At 35.8% G+C, this 27,698-nt stretch overlaps 1 protein-coding gene across 9 annotated transcripts in view; it reads right to left on the bottom strand.

Annotated features, from left to right (window-relative positions):
* The window catches only part of LOC124630204 (cAMP-specific 3',5'-cyclic phosphodiesterase), a 444,356-nt gene that overhangs the window by 172,872 nt on the left and 243,786 nt on the right, over positions 1-27,698 (bottom strand). Inside the window, exons 1-2 of one of the 9 annotated variants that reach the window (XM_047163956.1) lie at positions 10,887-11,102; positions 2,751-3,002 (exon numbers count right to left, since the gene is read on the bottom strand). The exons of 4 other annotated variants lie outside the window; for them this stretch is intronic. In XM_047163956.1, coding sequence (XP_047019912.1) covers positions 2,751-2,899 — 149 coding nt within the window. In that variant the 5' untranslated portion in view covers positions 2,900-3,002; positions 10,887-11,102. Of the gene's footprint in view, positions 1-2,750; positions 3,003-10,886; positions 11,103-16,996; positions 17,281-27,698 lie in introns of those variants that run through there. 4 more of the 9 variants (XM_047163957.1, XM_047163958.1, XM_047163961.1 and 1 more) reach the window with 4 other exon arrangements.

Here is a 27,698-nt window from a genome sequence, read left to right as displayed (position 1 = left end):
ACTAAATGGCTAACTTGGTCTTTGAGCTGAACAGGCGCTTAATAGAATACCATAATTGGAACATTTTAATGAGACCTCTCGCCTAGTTAGACAATCGTCTTTGTCATTAGAAGATCCTATTGTTTCAGGAACATGTTCAGGTAATGAAATGACGAAAAAAATTTCCGTGTTTTCACATTTTCATAATATCGATTTCAATCGAATATAAAGGATACAATCCCTTTTTTGCTACTTTAACAATACTATTAAAATGTGTTTTATTTTTATTTTGAAAATGTACGATGTTACAGTTATCAAGTGGTAAAATAATTATTATTTAACAGCCGTGAAATGGTTGCTCTCTTGACATACAAATTGGAATTAATAACAACAGTCAATCAAATCATTTGACAGGAGATTTAATTGGATATTTCTTCATCAGTTAGTTGATCAGTTTGATATTATCCTTTTCCCCTTTATTGACACGAAAAGCTATCCTTGTAAAGATGTTATAGACATAAATTTTCTTCTTTAGAATTTTCCGAGAGCGTAATTTATATCGCAATCTACCTCCTGCTATGGTTTATGTCAAATCGAAAAGTTTTCCAAGGTTATGCTTCTATTCTATTCAGTTCAATATAGGATGTTTCCATTTTCAGTTATCATTCCTATTAAATATATTTTCTTGCAAATGATATAAAAAAGAAAATATTAACACTACGCATGCACTGGTGTTTATATTCATACCTTAAGCTCTTATTTGTCATAAAATACATCTTTAAAAAAAGATAATAAGAAAAATGCTCTTCAAAGTCCAATTTTATATCGAGTAATGGTACCCCTGAGGCGCCATTAAATTTCTCTTGAGGGTTATCTGCCTTATTGAATTATATTTTTAAAAGTCCAACAAGTTTTCGAGTTCCAATTTATTTTGTAAAGTTCTAACAGTTTGCAAAAGGGCCGTTTTAATCTTTGCTAATTAATAAGTTTAATCACTTATGTTTAGAGCGGTGTTATAATTTGACATCTCTCGTGTTGTAAAAGTCAAGCTTAATAGGATATTTTCATTCTACGATTAGTATAATGCAGTAAACTTCGAGTGAACGTTCCTACCAAATAGAGTGCTACTAACTATAAAGTAGTAAAGTATTCAATCATCATATAGCAGGTAAAATGCAGTTTATTTTCGAAAAGGTCTTCAGGTTTGAAGTTCAAACATTGAATTTCCCGCAGGATTTACTTTTCTTTTAAAAAGAGTTCCAACAAAACGTCTGTCGAAATCTATTCTATTCCAATCCCAAGTGGTTTTCGATTCTTTTTATTTCTGTAGTTCTGTATAGATAGCCTTTCAGGTTTGGCCAGGTTTCCCTGTACTTGCAATTTTATTTTACTTCATTTAGATTTCAATTCATTTGCTTAGCATTCATTCAGTGAAAGGTAAATGTAAGTGTGGTGAACTAGGAGTATAACGATTTTAAATGTTTTATATACTAAACTGTTTGCTTTTGAGACATCGGTTATAATAAGATAAAGTGGAATTACTGTGTTTGCTTAAGGATTTATTTGAAAAAAAGAAATAAATAAACTACCTATTGTTTTATATTATAAACATACCTATTTGTTTGACAGACGCCAGTGAACGGCTTTATGTCTAAGAAATCTTTTCCAAATCCTTGGAGATTATGTGAAGCAATGCGTGTAATAACTTGGCCTTTGTTTTCTTTTGATAGAATTCTATCAACTGTTACAATTTATTTAGTGAAAGTTTTCACTTACAATTTTCATTTACCTATTGAATTTCATTTTATACCAAGAATATTTTATAATTATTTAATTTTCTTAGTAATCTGAGCACATTGAAATATATTTTATGTTTAACAACCTTAAAATAACGTTGAATTAAATCGTAAAATCCTTGGCTATTTCCCAGTAATACCTCTAAAGCTCTGTGCATAAATATATTCAATGAAAATTATGAAGATATGTAAGATGTTACAACAACGAGGTCGTTCACCTTAAGGTATTAGCATCCATTATCTTTGCACAAGCTATACATTGCCCTTAGAACAAATTACGTTCAACCCAGCATGACTCAAGAATATGGCAAACACTGAAGATAACGTAAAGCAGGTGGGAACGCAAAAAGGTTGAAAAACTCAAAAATATAGGTATTGCTAGACAGAATTCGGGCACCTCTTGTTTATGAAAGTCGAATATTGATTTTGCATAAAAATAATATAAAACCGCTACCGAATTCTATCAAATAAAATTTCAAAAAGGTAACAATCTAACAAAAGAAGAAATCCAAACAGAATTAAACAAAGCCCATTTATAGGTTTAACATTGCAAGATTCAGGAAAACTTATTTACACGATATAAAACTTTTACAAATAAACATTTAGCGGATGAAACCGTGTAGTGTGCTCAACATGGCCCACGGGCCCAACTAATTGCCAATTACGGCAGTACCAAAAGTTGCCTCCAGATAAGTCCGACGTTGATAAAGAAAAACGATGTATTTATCTCACGTCCCGCTTTATAATAAGGTAGTTTTATTTACAAACAAATGAAAGTTAATTAAATTGTTAGCTTGCGGGCTTAATTTTAATACGTACCTATTTTATTTTAAAACCTTTATTCTTTTCGTTCTCATTTTATAATTGAATTGTACCTACCGTACAAATAAAGCCGTCAGGAAAATGTTTTGCAACATTTTCCCTTTGAAGTGAAAATTGGTAACAGCGTCATCTAGTGGCGGAGCTCGCACTTACCTAGTTTCCGAGCCGACTACGGTCCAACCACGGCGGCGTCGCACGGCGCGCATTTCAGCCGTGACGACGCGGTCGCGGGTTCGCCGGTGGCGTGCGTTCATCGATGTCAGCGCGGTGGCGCTCTCGTCTGTCTCTGCGATTGGCAACATAGTCCTTCGGTTTCTATAGAAGGCACGAAGTGTTGGCACTCAAGTCTAGATGTCGCTGTTTTAAACTGCGATGTATTTCGATATTTTGCATTGTATTGCAGAACTGACAGAAGAAAAGTATTTTGTGGTAACTTATTCTGAAGCAAAAAAACTTTGTAACAAAATTACTACACATATCTTATAAGTAACCCATACTAAAGAGTTGTTTGATCTAGAGTACATAAAAACGGAAAATTAATTTCAGAATTTGTGGCTACAGCTGATTTTTGCTGCTTTCAGCAACTGCTATTGCGGTTGAGCGATAACTTGCCCTGCATTTCCGTAGTACCTATAGGTGGCCGGAGTAATACTTATCCTTACTAATAAATAGAAGATAAATAGAACTAACATAAATAGAAGATACAAAGAAAGTATTTTTGTAAGTACCTACAATCTTTTCGAAAAATCAAGTACGATTTCTGCTAGTCTTTAACAAAACATAAATAATACTGTAATACTGCCGTCTAAGATACCAATTCAACATTAATATTCATAGAATTATGTTTATTTAATAATAAAATGTACCCTTCTTTGATTACAGGAAATTTGAAATGAGAAATAGGTCCCAAAACATATTAAGTATTCCCCTAGAGGGGTCGTTTCGAAATGAAACGAGACGCAAGCTCGACAGTAGGTAAGCAAACTAATGTTACTTTGATAACATTTACACTGGAAAAACATGGACACAGTGTTTTTGTTAAATATGTAACAAGTACTTATTTAGTTAGTGTTCGTAGTAACTATTTAGTAATCTGTGGTGTTACATAGGTATAATATTATTTAAAACCTATTCTAATATAATTTTTTGGATTTTTAATCTCCGTTCACAAATAATTTTCGTGTAAAGCCAGCTGGATTTTATAGTATACCAGTTCGATAATTTCTAAACCGTCAAACTGACTGCCAGAATTGGCAAGCCGGCAAAACAAGTGCTATCTACCCAGCAGTTTATCACGACAATAACAATTGATGGCTACTAGTGGTACTTCTATCCTAGTTCCCTACTTAATAACGCAATAAAACATGATAACACATGGCTATCTAACAGACAGCTACGATGAACAACTCTGAAGGGTGCCTGGTCATGCTTGGCAGACATCTTAACGTACATGTTTTGTTTGGCACAACCAAAACGTTCCTATAACGCAGTATGTATTCTGCACATGTAATTCTATTCATGAAGTACCAAAATATAAGGATATTTATAAACGAAATAAACACCAAGTAATTTAGCGTCTATTTTTGTAACGCCACAAAGCAAATCCATCACTGTAGACATAACCTTTGGATTTAATTTGTGAAAAAAAGGTTAAATATATAGCCATGATTGTTTGTTGAAAGGTCATTGACTAGGGTTCAAATTAGCTCGTTGATAATAAAAAAGAGTATTTTGGCAGCAATAACTGAAATACTTTTAGTTAATGACAGCTGCATGAAATAAAAACGTTATTCTGATAGTACTTAATGTTTTCACGTCATCGAATTTTCATTTTCACGTATATTTCGAATTTTCATTTTTGCAGCTAATCATCATCTGCATGATCAACATAATTCGGATTGTTTAACCAAATTATGTTGGGGTCAGCTTCTAGTCTAATCAGGATGCAGCTGCGACTGCTTATCTGACCTCCTCAATCAACCCAGTGACTGTAGCAACCCGAACACCCCTTGGTAAGGCTGGTTGACAGACTTTCTGGCTTCTGACTACCAATAACGACTATCAAAGGTGTACAAAAGACAACAATTAATTTAACAAGCCTTTCGAAACATAGAGGAACTAATTATGACTGAAATGGTCTCCAATCTGTGGACCAACCGCGCCGAGCATTACATTAGAGTGGTTTAGCATCTCAATGTGGTATGTTTTCATCAACGTCTTACTGGACTTTCACAAATATTTCCACTAGAAAGTAGGACTTCCACAATAAACGGGTTAAGCATTGATGGGTTATTTTTGAGTTATAGCTTATAACGAATTCCACTCTTCCACACTTCTTATTAAAAAAAAACCACTGGAATTTTGGCAGCGGCATTTTCTAATTCGACCTAGAAAACGTGTTTCAAATGGAAAATGGTTACTACATTTAAAAATATTGAGCTAAAGTACTAAACCTAACCTTCTACAAAATATATTGAATGAAATATGGTACGTGAATGATGACAAACCAACTAATTTACTTTGTATAATCTGGCACAATTGTAATGTTTAATCACACTATCAGTCATTTGTAACCCAATAATATCAAGTCTCAGCTAATGTTATTTACTAATCATTTATCTACTAGATTCAGACAAACAAAGAACCAATCGTCACAAACACGTTCGTCATGCTAAGAACTCAGTCAATTTGTAAAAACTCCTTGCATTGAAAAAGGATTGTTCTTACATGCCAAAAAAATGCTATAAACAACAATAGTCAATTAGTTTCATGTTTTAGACGCAGCATTTGGAGGTTCCCAAACAAAACACTACTATTTTACCTACAGCGCACATTACAGTCTATTGTTTCATATGATATTGTGTGGTTGGACTAAGCTCTAAACTTAATAAATTATCTATAGTACACAGCCACGATACACGGAGAGCCCAGGCTATAAAGCCTGATTACATTAATGAAAGCAATATCATTACCATAGAGTAAATTGCCTGTCAAACTTAACTGATAATTTTGGTAGTAACTTAAATTACTATGCATTAGACGTGATTAAATTCGATCGAAAGTAATAGACAAAATTAATAATTTAAATAAAATTATTCATTTCAGAACTTATTTTTAAAGATTACGACATCGTTCTTTAGTTCTGTAGCTGGTAGATAACAATGAGACTATGACTATCACTTATGGTAACAACATCATTTTAGGGCATCTGAGTCCATTTTCCTCAAACTTTTCTTCGATAGAGAGGGAAAATTAAGACTACACAATATAAAAACAAATCTAGTCATAAACGACAATAAAAATGTATATGTCGCAGGGATATGATAAAAACGGGGATTTGATCAATTCCCTAAGAGATTTGATCAAATCACGGAGGATGTTAAAATAACAACACGATTTTATCTTTTCCCTAAACAAATCTAGTGAATTGAACAAATCCCTAAATTGGTTCAGTGAAATGACAAAAATAATTTTGCTTTGATATTTTAAAGGTTAATAGGTTAATAGTTTAAAGGTTACATAATTATGATAATCAGATGTATGTAATACAAGAAAATATTGATATAAAAAATCACCATTACTCAGAACAATATTATTTTTTGAAAGAATGAACAAAAATTTCTTTAAAAAATAAAAAATATTTTAGTTGCGTATGATATGCCTATTTGTAATAATCACGTATTAAAACATGTAGCTGATTTGTGGCATCGTGAATTACATAAAGGAATTTCTGACAGGCATAAATATAATACGTGGTGGTTCTCTAATAATTCTTCGCAATAATATTAAATTCAAAGAACGGAAGGATATTGTGAACCTTTCTGTTGAGCGAGTAATTGAGATATCATGCGTTGAGCTTGAGCAGTTCATTGTAATGAGTGTATACAGGCCCCCATGTGCAACATATACAATTTTTGAGAAGCATCTGGAAGATGTATTATTCAAAATTTCTAACAATAATAAAACAGTTGTCGTCTGTGGAGACTTTAATATTAATATACTGGAAAATACTGCTATTGTTAATAATTTTATAACTCTGTTTCAATCATACAACTTGTACAGTACATTTCTCGAGCCGACTAGAATAACTAGCACTAGTGCTACATGTATAGATAACATTTTTACTAACTTAAAACCTTTAAACAAACATATTTTAAATGTGTTAGATTCTGATCACTCTGGTCAATTAGTTACCTTTCCCATGAAAACTATCAGAGCTCAGAGAAAAAATGTAAGTTTTATTCCTGTAAACAAACATCGGTTGGAACATTTTAAAAATAACTTGATTGAAAAACTGCCTGAATTGCCCTATCATGATAATCCTGATCAAGCTTACACCCTTTTATTCAACTTAATTAATTGTGAATTTAAAAAAGTTTTTACTACTAAGTCCATATCTGTTTGTGATCAGGAAACATTTAGTGATTGGGCAACGCCGGGTATTTACAAAAGTAGACAGAAGTTATTTGAATTATACTATGAAAGATCATTCAATCAAGATGAAACATTTAAACAGTATGTTAAAAACTATTCAAAAATATTTAAAAGAGCCTGCACCTCCGCTAAATCAATACACATAAAACATAAAATAAAAGCTTCTGGTAATAAAATAAAAACTACGTGGAATATAATCAATTCAGAAATAGGCCGATCCACTGTACGGAATCGAGACTTCCACTTAAAAATAAACAATGTAGACGTTAAGTCGGACTTGGGGGTAGCATCTGAGTTTGAAAATTTTTTCACCAATATCCCTATTTTAACAACCAGAACTCTTATGTCGTCTTCCAGTTCGGCTTTTACAATATTAAAAAATTGTGTTGCGGAATGTGACAAAGGTTTTGAATTCTCAGTTGTTAGCTCTAAGGATATTATTCAAGCGTATAAAGATCTCGATGTAAAAAAGACTGCTGACCTTTGGGGATTGTCAGTTCAGATAATCTCATCGATAATTGAAATAATTTCACCTTATTTAGCAACTGTGTTTAACTCTTGTGTTGCATCTGGTGTTTTTCCTGACTTAATGAAACTTAGTAAAGTAATTCCATTGTTTAAATCTGGTAGTACAACCGATCCATCAAATTTTCGGCCAATTTCAATTTTACCCACTTTGAGTAAAATTTTTGAGAAGTTAATATTACGTCAATTGTTGAGCCATTTTAATAGAAACAATTTGTTGCACACTAAACAATTTGGATTTACCAAGGGTCGTTCTACTACGGATGCGGGCGTGGAATTGCTTAAAAATATATTCGAGGCCTGGGAGGATTCGCAGGATGCGCTCGGTATTTTCTGCGACTTGTCCAAGGCTTTTGATTGCGTGCACCATGATATACTCATCAGGAAACTTCACCACTATGGTATCAAAAATAAGGCTCTTGACCTTCTGACTTCTTATTTGCATAATAGAATTCAGAAGGTAGATGTTAACGGTAAGAGGTCTTCTGGATCTACGGTCACCATGGGGGTTCCGCAGGGTTCAATTCTAGGCCCTTTTTTGTTCCTTATTTATATTAATGACCTTCCGTATCACATAAGGGATAATCACAAGATTGTGTTGTTTGCTGATGATACTTCACTAGTTTTTAAAATCAAGCGCCAACTCGACAATTTTGACGAAGTTAACAATGCACTCTCTAAGGTTGTTCATTGGTTTAATGTCAATAATCTTCTTTTAAATGAGTCTAAAACGAAGTTAATTAAATTCTCAACGCCCAACGTAAGGCAGTTACAAACTAATGTACAACTAAATGGAGTAGAGTTGAAGCCTGTTGAGTCAACGGTATTTCTTGGTTTGACCGTTGATTCCAAACTCCAATGGGGCCCACATATTGTTAAACTGTCAGGAAAACTTAGTTCCGCCGCCTATGCTATTAAAAAGATCCGTCTAATCACCGATGTGGACACAGCCAGAATAGTTTATTTTAGCTACTTTCATAGTTCAATGACGTATGGGATCCTCCTTTGGGGAAACTGTGCGGATGTTGAAACTATATTTATTTTACAGAAAAGAGCTGTTCGAGCCATTTATAATCTGGGTCCAAAAGTTTCTCTCAGAGAGAAATTCAAAGAAATAAATATTCTGACTGTTGCCTCTCAATACATCTTTGAAAATTTAATGTACGTTCATAAAAACATATCAGACTTTGTTCAAATGTCTGATGTTCATAGCATAAATACTAGGAATAAACATAATCTTGCTGTACATGCTACTCGCCTCCACAGAGTAAGCAACTCGTTCATGGGTCAATGTATACGCTTTTACAATAAACTTCCCAAAGCGGTTCGTGATTTGCCTATCAAGAAATTTAAAAATCATATAAAATCCAAACTTTTGAAAAAAGGATATTACAAAATATCTGATTATTTAAATGATAAAAAAGCTTGGGAATGAGCTGCTCGCTTAGTGAGTGATATCTTTTCAAATGCCTGTGTATTGTTACTTTTGACATTTAAATATATATTATCATCAGATAACATTTTATTAATGACATTGTTTATTGACATTTATATATTATAATTGTATTTTTTTTTATATATTTTTTTTTTTTTTTTTTATTATTATTGTGAATGTGAGTATCGTGTATGCGAGCAACATTATATATTCTTATAACATAAATACTGTCTGGCGGGTTTGAGTATTTTTGAATGGCCTACGCAAATGTTCTGCAGATCTGGTATCGTCGTGTGACAGGTCGTTGAGCTCCCTAAGATATGGTTTGAGCTACACGACGACTGATGCATGCGTGCCGTCTGTTGGGACTGGTCAGCTCCAGCCTGATGTGGCTCTTTCCTCAAAAGGCCATTCCAGACCGCGTACATGGTGACACTCACACATGATATTACTTGATTTATAACATGTTTGGACTTTAAAAGAGACTATGACCCTTGAGTTTGTTTCGGCGTTTCTTCTCAGGGATCAGTCAGTTAGGAAATGCCGACCTCAGCATTCTTAAAATGACGTGTAAAAGTGATGTAATGTCCAACTTGCAAAATAAACGATTTCATTTCATTTCATTTCATTTCATTTCATTTCATTTCATAAGACAAGAACTGACATGTTTTTTGTCATTTCACTGAACCAATTTAGGGATTTGTTCAATTCACTAGATTTGTTTAGGGAAAAGATAAAATCGTGTTGTTATTTTAACATCCTCCGTGATTTGATCAAATCCCTTAGGGAATTGATCAAATCCCTGTTTTTATCATATCCCTGCGACATATACAACATATGTTCAATTGTTCACTTTAAAGATTTTCAATCACAAGTTATATTCTGGTTAATAAATTGGCAAGCATTTTCCGACTATTGTTTTGCACTGCGAAAAATTGAGGCAATTTTGGCCTTTGTGTTCAGAGAAACATGACCGAATACACGTATTTTTATTGCTTTTGAAAAGGAAAAGTTAGTCATCCAATATGACATATATTTTTATTTATAAATTGTTGAACCAAACGTTTGGGTTCATGTAATCTGCCTTAAATAATAGGCTAGTTTCCTAAAAAATAATAATTAGTCCGTCTTGTAGATTGTCCAAAATTAAGCGATACGTATTTTTTCTTTTTTAAATTGGATCAGAACTTGTTAAGATATAGCGTGTTAAAGTTGAGTGTGACGTCACAAGTTGCTACAATTTTCAGGACACTGTGACGTAAAAGGCCCCCACTCCTAATTTTTGAAGTGTATTATCTTTGTCATTTTATGTTTAATTAAAAAAAGAAAAAATACGTATCCAATATTTTTTGATTATCTAAAAAGCGGACTAAATATTATTTCATTATTTCGACCCTGGACACTACCCTATTGTGGTAATGTGATATATGGTATAAATTATTGTTGTGTAGGTAAATAAAAAGGTACAATTTATGTAACACTTGTGTTATAACAAAACAGACTGGATAGGTCAGTCCAGTTACAAATAATATCATTTGTTCCCAAAGCTTATTCAAAAAGTATTATTTTGTCAGAAGTTCAGAGTTTCTTATAATGTCGGTTGCTTTTTGTTTGTCATAGGCTGGCCTTGTTCTGATATGAGGATTATGTCTAAAGTTACCATCACAGCGTAAAAAACTTTAATGTTTTTGTGGGAGAGATATTTTTTTTCATCCACATTTGAACTACGAGTAGGAATAGAATTGTATTAGACACACTGTTTGCTAATCGTAATTCATATATTTGCGGCTATTTTTATCGCATTCAATTGTTTTTCATTGAAAAACTTCCTAAGATTACCGGAACAAATAAATATTCCCACGCGTGAGTTGCCAATGGTTGTTCCGCTACGTTACCATAAACGTATCACAAAATACTTTTCTATCACAGTATTATCACAGAGAACGAGGAAATCACAGTTACACGTCACATGTCCACACAAAGTGCACTCACTCCACGAGGTCACTATATCGAAATGCGCAAATTCAGATGTCCGGAACACATCTGTAATAAGATAAAGTCCCGCGCATACTTTCACGTTATGTTTTAATTTCGATCGACGTTTATATTGGTCGAGGCGAGGCGTGGACTGCGCGTGCGGCTTGGCGCGAACCCGTCACATCTTACATCGAAGCGCCACAGGTCCAGCACATTGTCGCGATGCCGATGCCATGTTGCTGCCTTACTTACATATATTCTCAAAAATATGGACCATATTACTCACTGTCCGTGGTACTCGTGACTCATGTATGAGATAAACGAAGAAAATTCCACTGAAAATGTTTTTCCTCTTTCCTAAAATTGATCAATGTTCTTCTTTGTGTGATTGGTGTCGTATATTTTAAATAGTTATCTGGGTCATATTTTTAAGTTTTCAAATTGGGATCACGTATCATCAAATAAAAAATATGTTTCTGAAAATGTATTTAATCCAAAATTATAATTTGCATAAACTACAAAAGCTTCATCAAAGAGCTTTCAAAGATTTATATGTATATTCGGTATCAAAAACCTATGCAGTTACTTCAGAATCGCGTATTGGAAAGAAATATACAACTTTTGTTCGCGTAGCCCCATTATTGAATTCACAGAGAAATGTTTTTATTGTGCTGGTTAGCGATCTTCTTTGAAACGTCGGAGCTAGTATAAAGCTCTTAAGAAAGTTTGCGGAAGTTACGTTCGAAGTTACATCTCTGAAAGAAGCTATAGAAATTCGGCGAGCGCACAACTGAGCCGGTTTAAATCGACATTGGCATCCGACTTTTTAACAGCGCAACTGTTTTCTATATCTCAACCATTTAATCTTGAAGCATGTCTTTAGATACAGAAAAGATTATAATTGACCGGAATATTATTAATGCACGATATAATAATATCGTCTGCGTGTCGGTGTTTACGCGCGACTGAGGACGAGAATAGCTCGTGGCAGAGTTTCAAATATGTCGCCGTGTCCTAAACCGCATCTTTGAACATTCACGCACTGTCACACTTAATAAGCATACCTGTAATTTATGTATTTACTTATTGTGTATTGAGATCACTATGACAAAAATATTTATAAAACTTCGCGATCTTAACTGAATGTAGCACTGAATTCTGATTTCTATGCCTGTGTTAAATCTGTACAGCAATCAAATTGATAAGTACCATAACCTCTTTGGATCTTCTTAACAATGATGTAAGATATGAATCGAACATTGCACTCAGTTGTATCACTCGTTGATAGGGAACCACTCCACTTTGTGTTCACGTTATTTGCCAAGAATTTGCATTTTTTGCTGAAACGCTTTTCGTGAACATCGTCAGTTTTAACAAGTGAAGACAGCGTCAGCCGCTTTGACAAATTACAAACAAATAAGTAGGTACACATTTTAATATAGGTACCTATCACGTAAGTATGATGTAAAGTTGAGACTTGATTTCCAAATCAAAAATTTTGTAATAAAGTTTTTGATTTAAGAATACATCACTATTATTATTTTAATGCTATCCACTTTAATGAATATTATTTTCAAGGCACCCATAGCACAAATCACCCAAAAAAAAAATGACATAAGCTTATTTAAATATTTATTAAATAAACGTATCCATCCTAATGAATCTTCATTTTTATCTAAAAACAAAATTGATGGCCAAATCTTGACATAAACAAAATTATGCTATCAGCGAGATCACAGTATAAGCTCCATTAAACAAAGGGCGGTGCACCCTACTTGATCGATAGCTCTTGGCTCAAACACTCCGCTTTGCCCTCCAAAATACTATCATTTTTCAAGCAGAACAAATAATTTTACGAGAACAGACTGTCAATAACTTTCCAAGACCCCTTTACAAGTTACGCAGCAAAGTTACTTGGCAGACGTTCCTTTGTTTGCGTAAATGAAAGACCATCTATTGACATTAAACAAAACCAACAATTTACGATCTCGAAGGTTAATTCACTCTTCGTTAAATTGCCTACATTTTATGGCTGGTAACTTTTTGGTGGAATGGAATTAATGAAAATAAGTAAACACATTAAAGTGAGTGGAAGCCGGTCGGAATACGGCAAGACAATTGAATATATTGTAGCACTAACAAGGCGGGCGTGAAGTCGTAAAGCGGCCCTGGAATTGGGTGGTTCAGGTAAGTGAATTAAAATGGTGGGCTGGTACTTACGTGAGTAGCCAACTAAGCTACAATACATGTTTCATATCCCAAACTTTGTTCATGAATATTTGGTTAAATTATCTTCTCCATTTCGCAGCATTTTAATTAACAGAGTTAATAATAATGTTCCTATTTTCTCAAATAAACCTTTTATTATTCAAATATTACATTTCATTTTATGACTACATTTCAGTTTAAACTATAACAAAAAACTAATTAAACTTCCACTTATCACTTTCAAAGCGCACTAAAGATACAGCCTATGTTTTATTCATACTAAACGGCGCGCAGTATTAAATTTCAGTGGTCACGTATCCTTCCTAAGTAAAGGTTCATCTTAAAGGCGTACATAACGCAAGGCTTTACATAATTCATACAAAAGTAAAATATTTTAGGGACGTGCTGAGTAAGTAAAGAGGTGCTCTCTTAGCCGAGCGTTAAGTGCATTATCCAGAAGGAAAAATATACTCAAAGAGAAAAGTAATTTCACATGAGTAGTAAGTAGATGGGTGTAGTTAAAATATTTTATTTTCTCGTGTAGTTTCTTTATTGTGGCGACATGCGAGATGCAGCTTCCTACGGCCCGACTTAATGCAATCTCCGCGGTCAGCTTTGATCAGTATAAGGGAGTAGTTTGCGTGTATACGCGGTTAATCCACTTAGGTCGCCAGACGGTATCATTTTCAGTATAATGCCAAGTAAGTTAAGAACTCGGATTAATTAGATAGACCTTGCGTAAACAGATTATTGAGGTCTTTGTATGTTATATTGGGATTCGGTTCATTTAGTTAGGTACATAGAGCCTAAAATAATTATCCTGACTAAATTTTCTAAGAGCTTCAGCGTGCTTTCTTATAAATGAAGGTATATATTTTTTTATTTTGAAACTAGGTTTTACCTTCATTTTGATATTCATTTTGTGAATAGGAAATGCTATTAACTCAAACCTCGCACCAGTGGGAGATAAGACAAGGAGGCCGCTTTGATGGAGTGAGTCTTTGAGAGCTGAGCGAAATCTGAAGCTCAAATTAATATTACGAGTGTATCTGTCTACCATCTGAAGTATAAAACCTCTTTTTTATAATCGGATCTAAGAACTATACAAGAGCTTAATACCTAACAATAATGGTGTCTAAAGTACTAAACATTCTGTACATTGCGTCTTGGACGCGAGCCGGTGTACAAACCTATTTACGTAAAACTGGAAGCATACATATTTGTACTTATAATATTATCATAACATCAAATTGTACGTTTGCCAGATTATGTACAGAAAATTAAGGGCTTCGCATTCCTTTGTGTTTGTTTGAAATTATTATAATTTTGAAACAGAAAGGTGCAATTGCGTTTAATAAGGTATCATGGTGATTACGCGTGTATTCCGCTAGCTGTCACACTTCAAAGACAAGCTTTTGAGTTGAGACTGAAGAGAGGCAGACAAAAGCGCTGAAAGGTTGCAAGCCTAAGGTCGGACACCGCGAGCTAGCTTCTCAGTAAAAGCCGCAGTTTGACTTAGTACAATATACATTCCTATATATGCTAAGAATCTAGTACCTACTAATACCTGTTGATAAGAAAAAACATAGAAGGACTAATGGACACACTCAGAGATATTTAATGGTTACTTAAGCCGTTCCTTAGTGCAGAATTTCTATGAGAATCTGTCACTAAGGAGTGACTTAAGTAATCAATAAATGTCTAAGGTAAGTGAATAATACCTATACTAACTCCCTCTTCAAAGTTTTCCAAAACACTCAAACTCGAACCATAGAACCATCAACGCAAAGTTGGCTCCATACAGGATTTATAAGGGCATAATTGAAACCGGACATGCACATTTACCAAGTTATGCACCGTCATAAATTTCCTATGATTGTGTGTGACAGTTTCGCTCACATTTGCGCTCGAGAGCAACATAAACTCGGACCCACTACTCCGAACTAATTCCCGTTGTATGCAAATTGTGCGACAAAATCGTAAGCATGTAATTTATTTTACTAGTTAGGTGGAAAAGGTATCGATTGACACGGTAGAAACAATAAAAAAATAATCCATCCATTTAGCCGTTCATATTATTAAGTGCATTCTTCATAATAACTACATTCTTTTAATTCTATAGATATGAGAGTCTCTATTTCCTTTGACTCATTCTATATGTAATTTTATCTCCTCCTCCGAGCCTTTTTCCCAAACTATGTTGGGGTCGGCTTCCAGTCTAACCGGATTCAGCTGAGTACCAGTGCTTTACAAGAAGCGACTGCCTATCTGACCTCCTCAACCCAGTTACCCGGGCAACCCAATACCCCTAGGTTAGACTGGTGTCAGACTTACTGGCTTCTGTAATTTTATCTAATGATTAATTATATACATAATACGTACAATACCGATTTGTATCTAATGTGAAAGTATTGAATGCCTCATTAAACATTGTCATTTACAGCTTCCGTAGAACCATCTTAAAAAGTTTTAAAACAGCAGTCATTTGATTGTTCTCGTTGTAATTACGCGAAATGTTCCGAAGTTAGCGCTGACTGAACTTGCACGATAAAAAAACTCGAATCGAATTATAGAACTTTTTTAAAATAAATTGAAAGCAACCCCTGGATGTTTTATTTTCTCTTCAATGTTTTTTCTTACGTTTAATTTAATATTTGTATACTCGTTGAGATGTGTTACATTTGCATTACGTTTATAGACTTTTTCTACGTTTATATACGCGCCAGCACAGAGAGCAATCAGAACATCAAAGCAGTATTTAATTGGAGCTATTTCCCGCTTTCCAGATTGAACTATTTCCGAGTGAGCGTATTGATTAGCTTCGCTCACATACTGTCACAATAGATTCACAATGCCCGAAAGATGAGTTTTACTGGGTCGCGCCCATCCAATTCCAGATTTTCGAACCAAATATGATTTTTCATTTACTCTGCGGTATTATCAAAATTCTGGTTATCTTTGGCTAACCTCGACCGTTTTTGCAAAACGATCTATTAATAACATTCTATATTCACCAAATAAATATTTTGATATTGGATAAATCATTGCGTGTGAAGAACGACGTATAAGCGCTGCCAATGCCAGATTAATGGCTTCCTTCAATGTGCCGCCTAATGTCGTGCTGAAATATCACTCACAGAATAAAGAGAAAATCCATTTTTTGCGGTTTGCCAGCCATGCGCATTTACTATAGATATCTTTAGTTCTATTTGAAATGTATGGTCTGCTTTTCAGTAAAGGACATAATGCGATGAATAATAAAGTTATATAGTAGAGGGGGCAATTTGGGAAGGAGTAGCCGAATGTATAACAATGATTCATAGGACGGTTCTAGTGAAAGCGTCGCCGGGTATAATGGAATACAAAAACAGTTGAAGACAGTGATCTCAGGACAATAGTCGAGGTTAGCTAGAACGAGCGTTTACGTGGCCGGGCATTGTTGTGCTAATGCCTGGGACAGACCATCGCAGGAGCCCCTCATGAATATTAACTGATATTTGTCTTACAGATAGCCACTCACTGAAAATATCTATTCAATATAGACACGACGCTTTAGTTGTATTGTTTAGCTATGGGTATGAAGCGAAACCAATTTAAGTGTTTTTATACACGAGGTAATGAATAAATGATAGGGTTCGCTAGTAAAAATATAAGAAAAAGTTGTGTTGGATATGTAATCCGACAGGTTTTAATTTATTTATTTTAGGCGTGTGGTACAACTGCAATCATAGTTGTCTTTTCCACGATCATACATGGCTGGAACTTCTTTCATATCTCTCCGCTACAAAAAATTCTGTCAACATAAAAAGTCTTCACTTACCCGCATATCCAAGAATGCCTTCGCCTCGGTATAGATGCAAGGGTGAGTGCGAAGGGTGGCAGCGCGGTCGGCGGGTCGTCCTCTTCCTGCGCGCCACTCACGCGCACCTCAGGCACGCGCAATTGGTGGCGACTCATCACAAAACACTATATTACACGCCCTCCGAACGAACAAAGTCGAACATTTTCGCGCTCTCAAAAACGTTTGTAGATCTCAAAAATGCTGTATCAAAATTCAACAATACGCTTCGTAGTAATAAATTCGGTTTGATTGATGTACGTCACCTGAAATGGAAAATGGGTTTTGTAATTTCTGTCAACTTGTATCAAGTTAACAAAAATTACGATTTCATATTTGGAATGTGTTGCTAATGCTTATTATCGAGTCCGAGTACAAAGTCGTGTAATCTCTAAAAAAAACACCCACTTAGTAGTGCCGACTGGTAAAATATGTCTCGCTAAAACATCATTAATTCATACGTTGTTATATTCGTACTAAGGCGGACATTAGATGAGAAGATAACATAATTTGTCATATCACCTTCCTCCATTAGCTACTCATAAGTCAAGACAAATGAATGCTGCTACCTAATCTACAGTAAAATAAACATCGTTACGTAATTTTTGTTCTTTTAGCTAATGATTCTGTTTATTGTTTTCATAAAAGGAACAAATGGAATTATCTTTGTGTCGGTGTTTCATTGAAGGTGCGAAGGGCACACTGCCGGAGAAGCCTCATCATTACATCCGCTTAGGTCCACAAGTGATAAAGAGATTTGTTTAATGCCTCTCACCCTTGACGGTTTTCTCTAATCGCTACTTAATGTAAATCACATTGTATGAGATAAAAATAAAACGTCATTAAAATGTGGAGCGTTGAAAATAAAACTGGGTTATGGAAAATATTTTTTTGCTGTCAGCTTTAACGTAATAAGAGTAAATACGTTTCGTCATTAACCGTACAGAGCTTATACGTTTTAACGCATCATTTGTCTAGTACAGAAACTGTTAAAACTTTATTAGATTTTAAATAAGAAAAATGAAATATTTATCCTTGTATTCCATTATATTAGCGGACGTAGTATATAGGCACTGTTAGGTTTGTTATATAGGCAAACTTTCTTGCTTCGCGAACTCGCAAAAAGCTCTCTAGCTAATGAAATCATTAAGTATTGGGAACTAATGTCTCAGATTATCTTTATTGACAAGTTTCACGTGATAACAAAATGTGTATTGAAGTTCAAGTGAATGATGGAACATGCCATATATCATGCAGTTTAATAACATCAACTTTTTATTTTTTTCGAAATATGTAATTCCAACAAAAGCCTGAGCGAGTGTTTGATTTCAAATTAAAAATTCTGTATTAATAAAAAAATATTAATATTGAATTTTATTTCGACGAATGCAATCAAGAAATTAAAATAACAGTGAATCAGGGTTTTGCTTGACCCTGCATTTCTATCACTCAAACAAATATTATGTTTTGTTTATGATACCTGCTACGTATACTGAGCTGCATTCACTTGGGAAGTTGGCAAGCGAATAGGAGATCGCAGTATTTTGTTCATGTTATTTATAAACATAGGTGAAGGCTGCAACCCACCTCGATGATAAATATGAATAATCCCTTAGTCATGTGACATGGGCTGAAGTCAGGAAGTGATGTAGTTTATTTGAGAGAAAATTACACTCATATATAGACCAACCTTTCCTTGTCATGTATTTTTCTTTATGTGTTGTTATGACAGGTACAAATAAAAAAAAAAAAATAAAAAAATAAAATGATGTTTATTATCAAAAACGCAACTTTACATTGTGGTAGATACCGTTGAGCCACAAACTAAGCACAGCTTGTATCTTGTGGCTCTGAGTGCTTTAATATTGCTTATATTATAAAGTTACATAGGTACCAAATCTTTGGAGATGAAATAGTAAAGGAAATTATGAGCTAAGGATGTTGGAACTTAAATTGAGGTACATAATATAAAGAAAATGATATTAAAACTAGGTGAATTAATCGGGCTTTTATGCTAGTTTGGTGTGTATGTGAGGGCATGTGTGAATGAGTGTATGTGTGAGGTGAGAGAGTGTGTGGTGTGTAGTGTCGGTGTGAGAGTGATAGTGTTGATGGTGTGGGTGACTTTGTAGGTATGTTCATGGTGTTGGTGGCTTTGTAGGTACTACAGCAGAGCTTCGGTTTCGATGTAAGTCAGTTTTAGTAGGGCTGCAGTTATCTTCTTTTTACACATATTGTGAGTACAGTCTCTAAGGTCACAAATTCTGTTGACCTTGTTGTAAGTGCTAGGATTTGAGTATTGGGTGCAACGTCTGGCTAATTCAGAGTTGGCATTTGGTAAAGGTATTCTAAAGATCCGTTTTCTAAGTAAGTCCTGGTAGTCGGCGCGTTTTTTGATGGCGGCGTGAGTAGCAAGAGTTGCCATGAGTATAAATAGCTGTCGAACCCTTAGTACACGGAACTTTCCATACAATGTGTCTGTAGGAAATTTAAACGGTAGTTTTAAGGCTACCTTAATTAGAGCTCTTTGTGCTCTTTCCAAAGTTATGAAGGTGCTTTTTCCAGCACTCCCCCATATGCGTATGCAGTACTGAATGACGGATTGGCAGAGAGCGAAGTATACCGTCTTCAGTACGTCTAGTGGTGAGCAGTCCCTAAGTTTTTTCATGACCTGAATTAGTTTTCGGACTCTAGCAGACAGTGAGTAGATGTGTGCCTTATAGTTTAGGTGTTGGTCTATGATGACTCCGAGGTACTTAATGGTGTCAGTACGTGCGATTGTTTCGCAGGCGCAGTGTTGTTGGGAGTGATTATTTTGCGGTTGTGTGCACGAGTGTATTTTTAGAGTGAATGAGCGTGGAGGACAGGTAGAATTTGTCTTGCAGAACGTAATGAACTTGCTTTTGGTAACATTTAGTGTCAGTAGATTATGGTCTAGGGATTGTGCTATCTCAGAAAGTCCGCGTTCAGCCAGTTCCCGTACACAGTCCCAGGACCTTCCATGAAAGACAATGGCTGTATCGTCGGCGTATGTGACAATTTCGGCACCGTTAAGGGGCAGGCTTACTATGTCGTTTATGTAAAGTGTGAACAAGGTGGGGCCCAGCGTGCTGCCTTGAGGTACTCCATAATTAATTGGAAGGAGTTTACTTTTATGTCCACCTATTTTGACGTATTGCTTACGGTGTGTGAGGTAGCTGCGGAACCATTCCAGTGTGTTGCCCCTAATGCCAATGAGCTCGAGTTTTTTTAGTAGCAGTCCCGTTGACACCGTGTCGAAAGCTTTTGCCAGATCGAGGAATACACCAATGCAGTATTGTCCGTTTTCGATATAGAAGGAAACTCGATCTGTCAGAAGTGACACTGCGTCTTCGGTGGATCTGCCTTGACGGAAGCCGAATTGCCGGTCTGAGATGATGTGATTTTTATCGAGATATTCTGTGAGTCTTTTGTTAACTATTTTCTCTAATATTTTTGAGACTATGCTTAGGAGAGCTATGGGTCTGTAATTTTTAGGGTCGTCTTTAGATCCAGTTTTATAAATGGGGGTCACGGATGCCGTCTTCCAGGAATCTGGAAAGACACCGGTTTCTAGACTTAAATTGAATATGTGGGTTAAGGGTTTGATAAAGCTATTGATGCATTTAGAGAGTAAGTAAACTGTGAGTTGATCGGGACCAGGTGCACTGTCTATTTTTAGATTCCGTATAATGTTGGTGATTTCTTCATCGTCAGTAGGACTCATAAAGAATGATTGTGAGTTGTTTTGTTGTGACCGGTAAGAGTCTATTAGTGTGTTGTGTGGTATCCCGAGTTTGTTGAGGATTTTGGCTGCGTGCTGTTCTCCTACGTTGACAAAGTGCTGATTGCAGATATCAAGTGCTTGTGTGGGGGAGGTGCTAGATGTAATTAGTTGTGTAGCGCTGTTTTGGGTGCTCTTGTTTCCGCAGATGTTTTTTATAGCCGCCCAGAGTCTTTTAGGGTTGTCTTTATTTACGTGTATTTCCTTTTTGTTGTGTGTGTTTTTAAGATTGCGTAGCAACATGTGCAGGTAGTTTCTATAACGTGTATAGATTAGGCGTTTGATGTCATCACTAGGGTTAGCTTTGCATTCTAGATGTAGTTTGTCACGTTGTCTCATGCATCTTATTAAGCCGGGTGTGACCCATGGTTGGATGCTAGCAAGTTTCCTGGAGATCTTTATTTGTTTTGTGTGCTTGTTGATTGCGCCGGTGACAATATTGTTAAATAATTTTATCGAGTTATTGACGCAGGAGGAAGTGTAAATGGGTTCCCAGTCGGATTGGGTGATCTCGGCATCCACAGCATTCCAATCAGTTTTAGTTTTCCAGCGTTTGGTTTGTATCGTGTTCGGCTTAAGATGTACACTGCACAGCGCTAAGTCATGGTCCGTGATGGAGAGGTTGCAGACGAGACCGACTGCAGTTGCGTTGGTTTTAACAAATATGTGGTCAATACATGAACCGCATCTCGTAGGAGCAGTGATCGCAGGAGTCAGGTCGTGTGAAGCCATGAGACATGAATAGCTAGAAGCCTGGTTATTTTCTAAGTCTATAATGTTAATATTAATGTCACCAGCTACTATGATTGTTTGCTTATGTTTTAGATCTGAGAGTATAGTGTCAAGGGAACTGAAGAAGGTGTCTGCGTTAGTAAAAGAAGGGGAACGGTATATTGCTAGAAGTGTAATGTCATATGTGATGTTTAAGAGCAAACTGTCAGCGTCAGCTAGATTGGCTTCCGTACTAGTAACGTTATTCCAAGCTGTTCTGATGTAGGTAACAATACCTCCGTTTTTGTTAACTTGGGAAGAGGTTCTGTATATGTAGTACCCTGGCATTTCTTCTAAGATTGTGCCTTCAGACAGCCAGCACTCTGTTAGCACAATTACGTCAATGTTTGAGTTCAACCTATATAAAGCAACTTTAAAGTCGTCGAAGTTTTTTTGATAGCTTCTTATATTGTATGTAAGAACTGTGAATTTATCTTTGGAAACATTTAGGATAATATTGCAACTTTCTGGGGAATCTACTGTGTGACATTCTATTGAAAAGGATTCGTCTATATCATTGGCGATGTCAAGTGAAGCCATTTTTATTTGATATAATGATGTATGAAAGAAGCTTTTGTGTGTGATTTTTATTTAAAATTTTTGTTGCGTCTTGGTTAAACTGAGTGAGATTGACAACGTTTCCATAAGAAAGAGTTTGTGGTAAATAGTGTTGTGTAGCCGTGTAGAGTATGTATTGTGTATTTAATATGTATTTATGTATTTGTGTAAGAGAGAAGCCGTGTGTGTTGATTACCAGTGTGTATTGGATTCCTAAGTTTGTTGAGATATGTGCATGTGGTAGGGAGAGTTGTTGGCGTGTTAGTGTCCGTGTATGTGTAAGCCCTTGAGTGAGTGATAACATAATTTTCTTAAGAACTAATATAATCAAAGGAATTAAAAGGTAATAAAAATAGTTAAAATAATAACATAACAATATAGGCTTACATAAAATGTATGTTTTTATGTATTTGTATTTATGTAATTGTAGTATGTTTTTTGGTGTTTGTGTGAGAGAGAATACGTGCGTGTTGATTACTACTACTCGTGTATGTTTGACTCCTAAGTTTGTCAAGTAATATGCGTGTTGTGGGGAATGTTGTTGACAAATGTGTGTGTATGTGTAGTTAAGCCCGTTAGTGAAAAATGGCATTAGTTTCTTAAGAACTAAAATAATCAAGGAAATTAAAAAAATGTAAAAATGGATAAAATAACAAAACAAAACATGCTTACATAAAATTTGAAATGATAACAGGTTTGTCTGAGCGTCAGCCGCTTGTTTGTGCAGTTGTCGCGGGGCAGTACCGCAACAGGTCATCCATGGTCTTAATAGTGATGGCGGGGTTTCCTTCCTTTTTGCGGATGTAAACAGTTCCATTCTTAATCCAGCAGAACTTGTAATCACATTCTTTGGCGCGTAATCTGGCCGCGCGAAATAACTGTCTGTCCTCCTTAGTGAGACGCTCATTGATGTATATGGTTCTGGATGGACCTGGTACGTCAAGTTTTTCGCTAGAAATGTTGCGTCTCGTTTTCCCAGCACGTAGGAATTCATTACGTTTGTTGTGTCGTAAGAATTTAACAACCAGAGGGCGTGGCTGGTTTTCTTGACGTGGGCTAGAAGTTATCTCGGATTTGTTGTTGAAGCGGGGGCCAGTTCTGGTTACGAAGTCGATGTCTGTGTCTTGAAGATCAACACCTAATTTCATAGCAACTGTGAGTATCGTATGTACGGGATTTTCGTTAGTAGTTTCGTTGATGCCCAATATCTCGACTTGGTTCTTCAGGTTGGATTTAGCTTGAGACTGTACTTGCTCGCTGAGTTGTTGTATTGTGGCCTTTAGCACCGGTATTTCGTTAACTTGTTTCTCCAAGCATTGGATTTTGGTTTCGGCCTCAGTTACTCTCTTCTCAGATAGTTCTAATCGCTGATTACATTGAATCAAGAGATCTGTTAGCATTTTAATATTGGTTTTAAGGTCACCGACATCGTCGCGCAAGAGCTTTATTTCTGACGTGAGTTGCGAGAAGCTGCCTGGGTCTGGTGAGTCGGAGGTACAGTTCGACAGAGGCTCATTTGTGCTGTTTGGTGCAGGCGATGACGTATTTGGTGTGTGCATGTCGGTGTTACTTGAGCTAAACTTTTTGTTGCGGCAGGTTGGACATGTCCAGTTAGCTTTGGTTTCTTCAGTCAGTTTGCGGTAGTCAGTTGTTTTTGTACAAGAAGGATGATAGCAATTGTTGCATTGTACGCATTTTAGAAATTGGTTGGTTCTTATTTGCTTCACACATATTACGCAATCGTTTACCATCTTCAAGTCGTGTCAATAATTCCAAAATATTAAAAATATTAAAAAAAATGAATAATAATGAGGGCAGGAGGCTCGCAGGTGGCCCGCACGTGCGCCCGGTGACAAGGACGAATTATTAACTTTTCGCGTCCCGTCTCTTTTACCCGAGGGGGTGAAGAGCTTTCCTCAGCGCACCTGTGTCCGAATATTTTTTTGCGCACTGATTATTTTATATTTTTATTTGTTTACACTTCACACAACAATGAGTTTAATCACAATAGTTTATGGGTCAAAGTTCCTTGAGGTTTGTACAGTTTTTTTACGGAGAAATTTGGCACGTCCTCTCCTTACAAGTTCTAGATCGGCACTCCCGAATACATACAGTTACCTAAAAACATACAGTTACCTACTAACATGATGTGTGTGAACCAGTAGTCCTCACTAAAATATCTTGTTCCTTTTCAGTGCTTGTACAATAAGTGTGGAAAGAAAACTCATAGCACGCCAGTAAACAATGCGTGCGTAAGAAATATAGATAATTCCAGCCAACATCGGGGCGGAACTATTGTGCCATCTGTTGGCGAAGTGCCTAATACCTGGCCGCGACGTGACCCCGACCTCTTTACGAACATAATTTACCAAACAACTGCAAATATACGGCCACAAGTACGTTCGAACATAATAAACTATATTCGGGAACACATAAATATTAGGTATATTGTACTACAATAATTGTTTCAGGCATCACTGATTTTTTTTCGATGTTTTCTGGTTCAATTTTGATGCTCTACTCCATGTTTAATTTATTGTAATAAATATGTACACAATTTGCTACATCGTGGCATAAATCAGATACATAATAAATTGTTAACATAGCCATAAAAGCCCCTTCTATAAATATTTTCTTTTCAATGTCTTTTTACGTTAAAATTCGAAATTTTCATCGCGGATAGCAGCAAAAGTTGAGGACGCGTAATGTCCCAAGGGAAATTTAAAACCGCTTAAAAATCAAGCAATTATAGGATACATTAAACTTTACGACAAGGGTTATACTCGTATTTAAAGTTAGGATCTCGAATTTAATTTATGGGAATCCCGAACTATTTCACCTTTCAACTTTTTGGGCCATAAATATTTTTTGTTCAGTCAGAGAAAAGCGAAATTTATTCATCTCCTAGATAACCTTGGATAATCTGACTCGCACTTTTCCAGGCTTTATTTTATGAGAAATTCCATCAAAGGCTTACGACCCACTTTAAGGAGGGTCGATTGGGGATGAGATTTTTTCGTGAAAAATCTGTGCACGTAATAGGGCGGGTGGCGAATGTGAACGGAATATTTTGTCGCCTTCAGAGACCGAGTCTACCGGGATGGCATCTGAAGCGACGCCCTAGTAATCTTTGTAAACAAATTCAGTTTCGCTCCCAGCAATGACAGTAATCCGTACTATTCTAGATATCGGTACGAACAGTATTTGTTAAGGTGCTTCTGAAGCTATTTACATATGTCGTGATATGTCAGGGAATGGAGAATTCCTATCACAATGTACGGTGTTGCTGAAACATCAATAGCTATTGTGTAAGCAGTGTAAAATCCCGATGTGCTTTCTAACAACTATGCGCTGTACCTATGTTAAGAGAATAGATATGCTGCGTTTTGTTTGTTAGAAAAGAAACTCCCTAGAATTAAACATAAAGAACTATCTATTTCATTTTCAGCCAAATAACAAATTTAATTAATTTTAAAATACACTAGTGTATTAAATATTTATGAGTGTAAAAATCACGCAAAATTATAAATGAATCGTGTCGCAAAACCTTTGGGGTTGAAACTTCGCACGCACATGACGTGATCACATGCGTGTGGTTTGTATCAGTTTGTATTTTACTTTCATGTCAACGTCAATCTCCTGAACAAAGTAACGACAACACTTTCAGCTGAGATTTCAGAACATATTAGGTATAAGTATGGAAAGGGGAAAAAAGTTTGTAATCCTAAAATCAGATTTGCAACGTAGTGGCTTGAAAACAAAGGCCGGTTTAAAAATGTAGGTTTTCTGCATAGCTTCAGTAATTCAGTTTTTCTGAAATCTGACGGAGTTAATATAGATTTTTTCTTTAGGTACCTACCTATTTATTCTACATAATATTTCGATGCGCAAGACTTTAATGGTCTATTGTGTCAGTGCATTTACACAGCGCGTCACGATACATCCGCCGACACAAATTAGATTATGAAACGCATGCCATAACACCAGGACGGCTGCTCCACTAATTACTCTAAATTGTACTCTATTAACTGAAGAGCTATCGACTACCTACATATTTGTTTGATACACAAAGCTCGTATACACAGAATATGGATTCCAGTCACTGGAGACCATTTCATTATCAATTCCTCGAATTTGCCAATATTTAACCAACTAATCAAACGATATACTTACACAGTTATAAAACTCGATATGTAAGTTTACAAAATGAAATTAAGACCCTACCTAACTTGTCACTTAGAAATTCAGCAGTTTGATAAACGATATCTCAAGAGTCCAGTCTACTTCTGAAATTCAATAGAAAATAATTTAGGGTAGTCGAGAACAAAAAGCTATTCATGACGAGGTGGTCATGAATGCCCGAACACAAGAGTCGTCAACGTCTGACGTAAGTGGGACACGACATAATACCGTGTGAGATATATAAGAGCGTTTTTGTTTTCTCGTTACACTTATTTTTTTGTCTCAGTGTACCACGTCTGCGGTTTGATGCGCGGAAAATGTATATGACTGAAAAGGAGGTGACTGCCTTATAAAAGTGTTACGAATGATTGTAGGTATGTTTTTCTTCAGTCTTGTTGAAATTTAGACTAATGTAAATCGACAGTAATTGATGGATTTTGAACTAAGTGTATATAATACTTTTGGGGTTTAAAAGAAATTTCATAAAGTATATTCTGCTTATTACGATTAAGTGACTCATCAATCAAGTAGGCATCAATAATGGCACTTGAATAAAGCTCAAATATTTCAGACACTCTTCTAGTAGGTAGACGTAACGTAATATCAGTCTTGTCACTTTTTTGGGGTTTTCACGATCGGTCGACGCCTGGTGTCAACCCCTAGTCGCATAATTTTATTTCTGTCTGGTTTGTGACGTGTACGATTTCAGGTTTCTTTTGATGTTGCTCAACAAATATTTATGTTTATTTTGCGTAGGCATTTTATTTAACCACAACATTATACCTATGATGATTATGTACCTAGGTAGCCATGTGTAATGTGTGTGCAAATAACAAATTACTGCTCTAATTTATAAACCGGGCTACCTATTTAGCATCCATGTAATAATACTCTTATTATGAACCCCGCCAATAAACTGGTATCTGTTACCAAATTAACTGCGATACCATTGCCTAATGCAATCTTATCACGGCACTGCTAAATAAGCAAACTTAGTACAAAATCTTATTAAGAGCCCGAATCCAGGCGACAAAACTTGCAGCATCTAAGTTCGGATTTGATCAAAGTTTGCTTCGAAGGATTATGGGGAACCGGACTTATAAGGAGTTAGTGTTATACTGTTTGACCTTAACATTGCTCATTTTGCAGGCACTCGAGAAGGGTGGAGAGGTAATAAAGGGCGGGTAGGGCAACCTCGGTGTTATTAATCGGAGATCGAGACCTTCGCGTGCTCAGAGCGCCTGACAGTCACGCGGCACGAACGTAAACGAAACTGTTTGCAGTTCTAAATCGGTAGGCGCTACTACACACTCATATTTTAGAGAAAGCTAAGAGATCGACCTAACGTAAATTGCTTCGCATATTTTCATG

This window comes from Helicoverpa zea, chromosome 5 (assembly GCF_022581195.2).
Source record: "Helicoverpa zea isolate HzStark_Cry1AcR chromosome 5, ilHelZeax1.1, whole genome shotgun sequence".
NCBI classification, from domain to species: Eukaryota; Metazoa; Arthropoda; class Insecta; order Lepidoptera; family Noctuidae; genus Helicoverpa; species Helicoverpa zea.
This window is presented reverse-complemented; position numbering and strand designations above follow the sequence as displayed.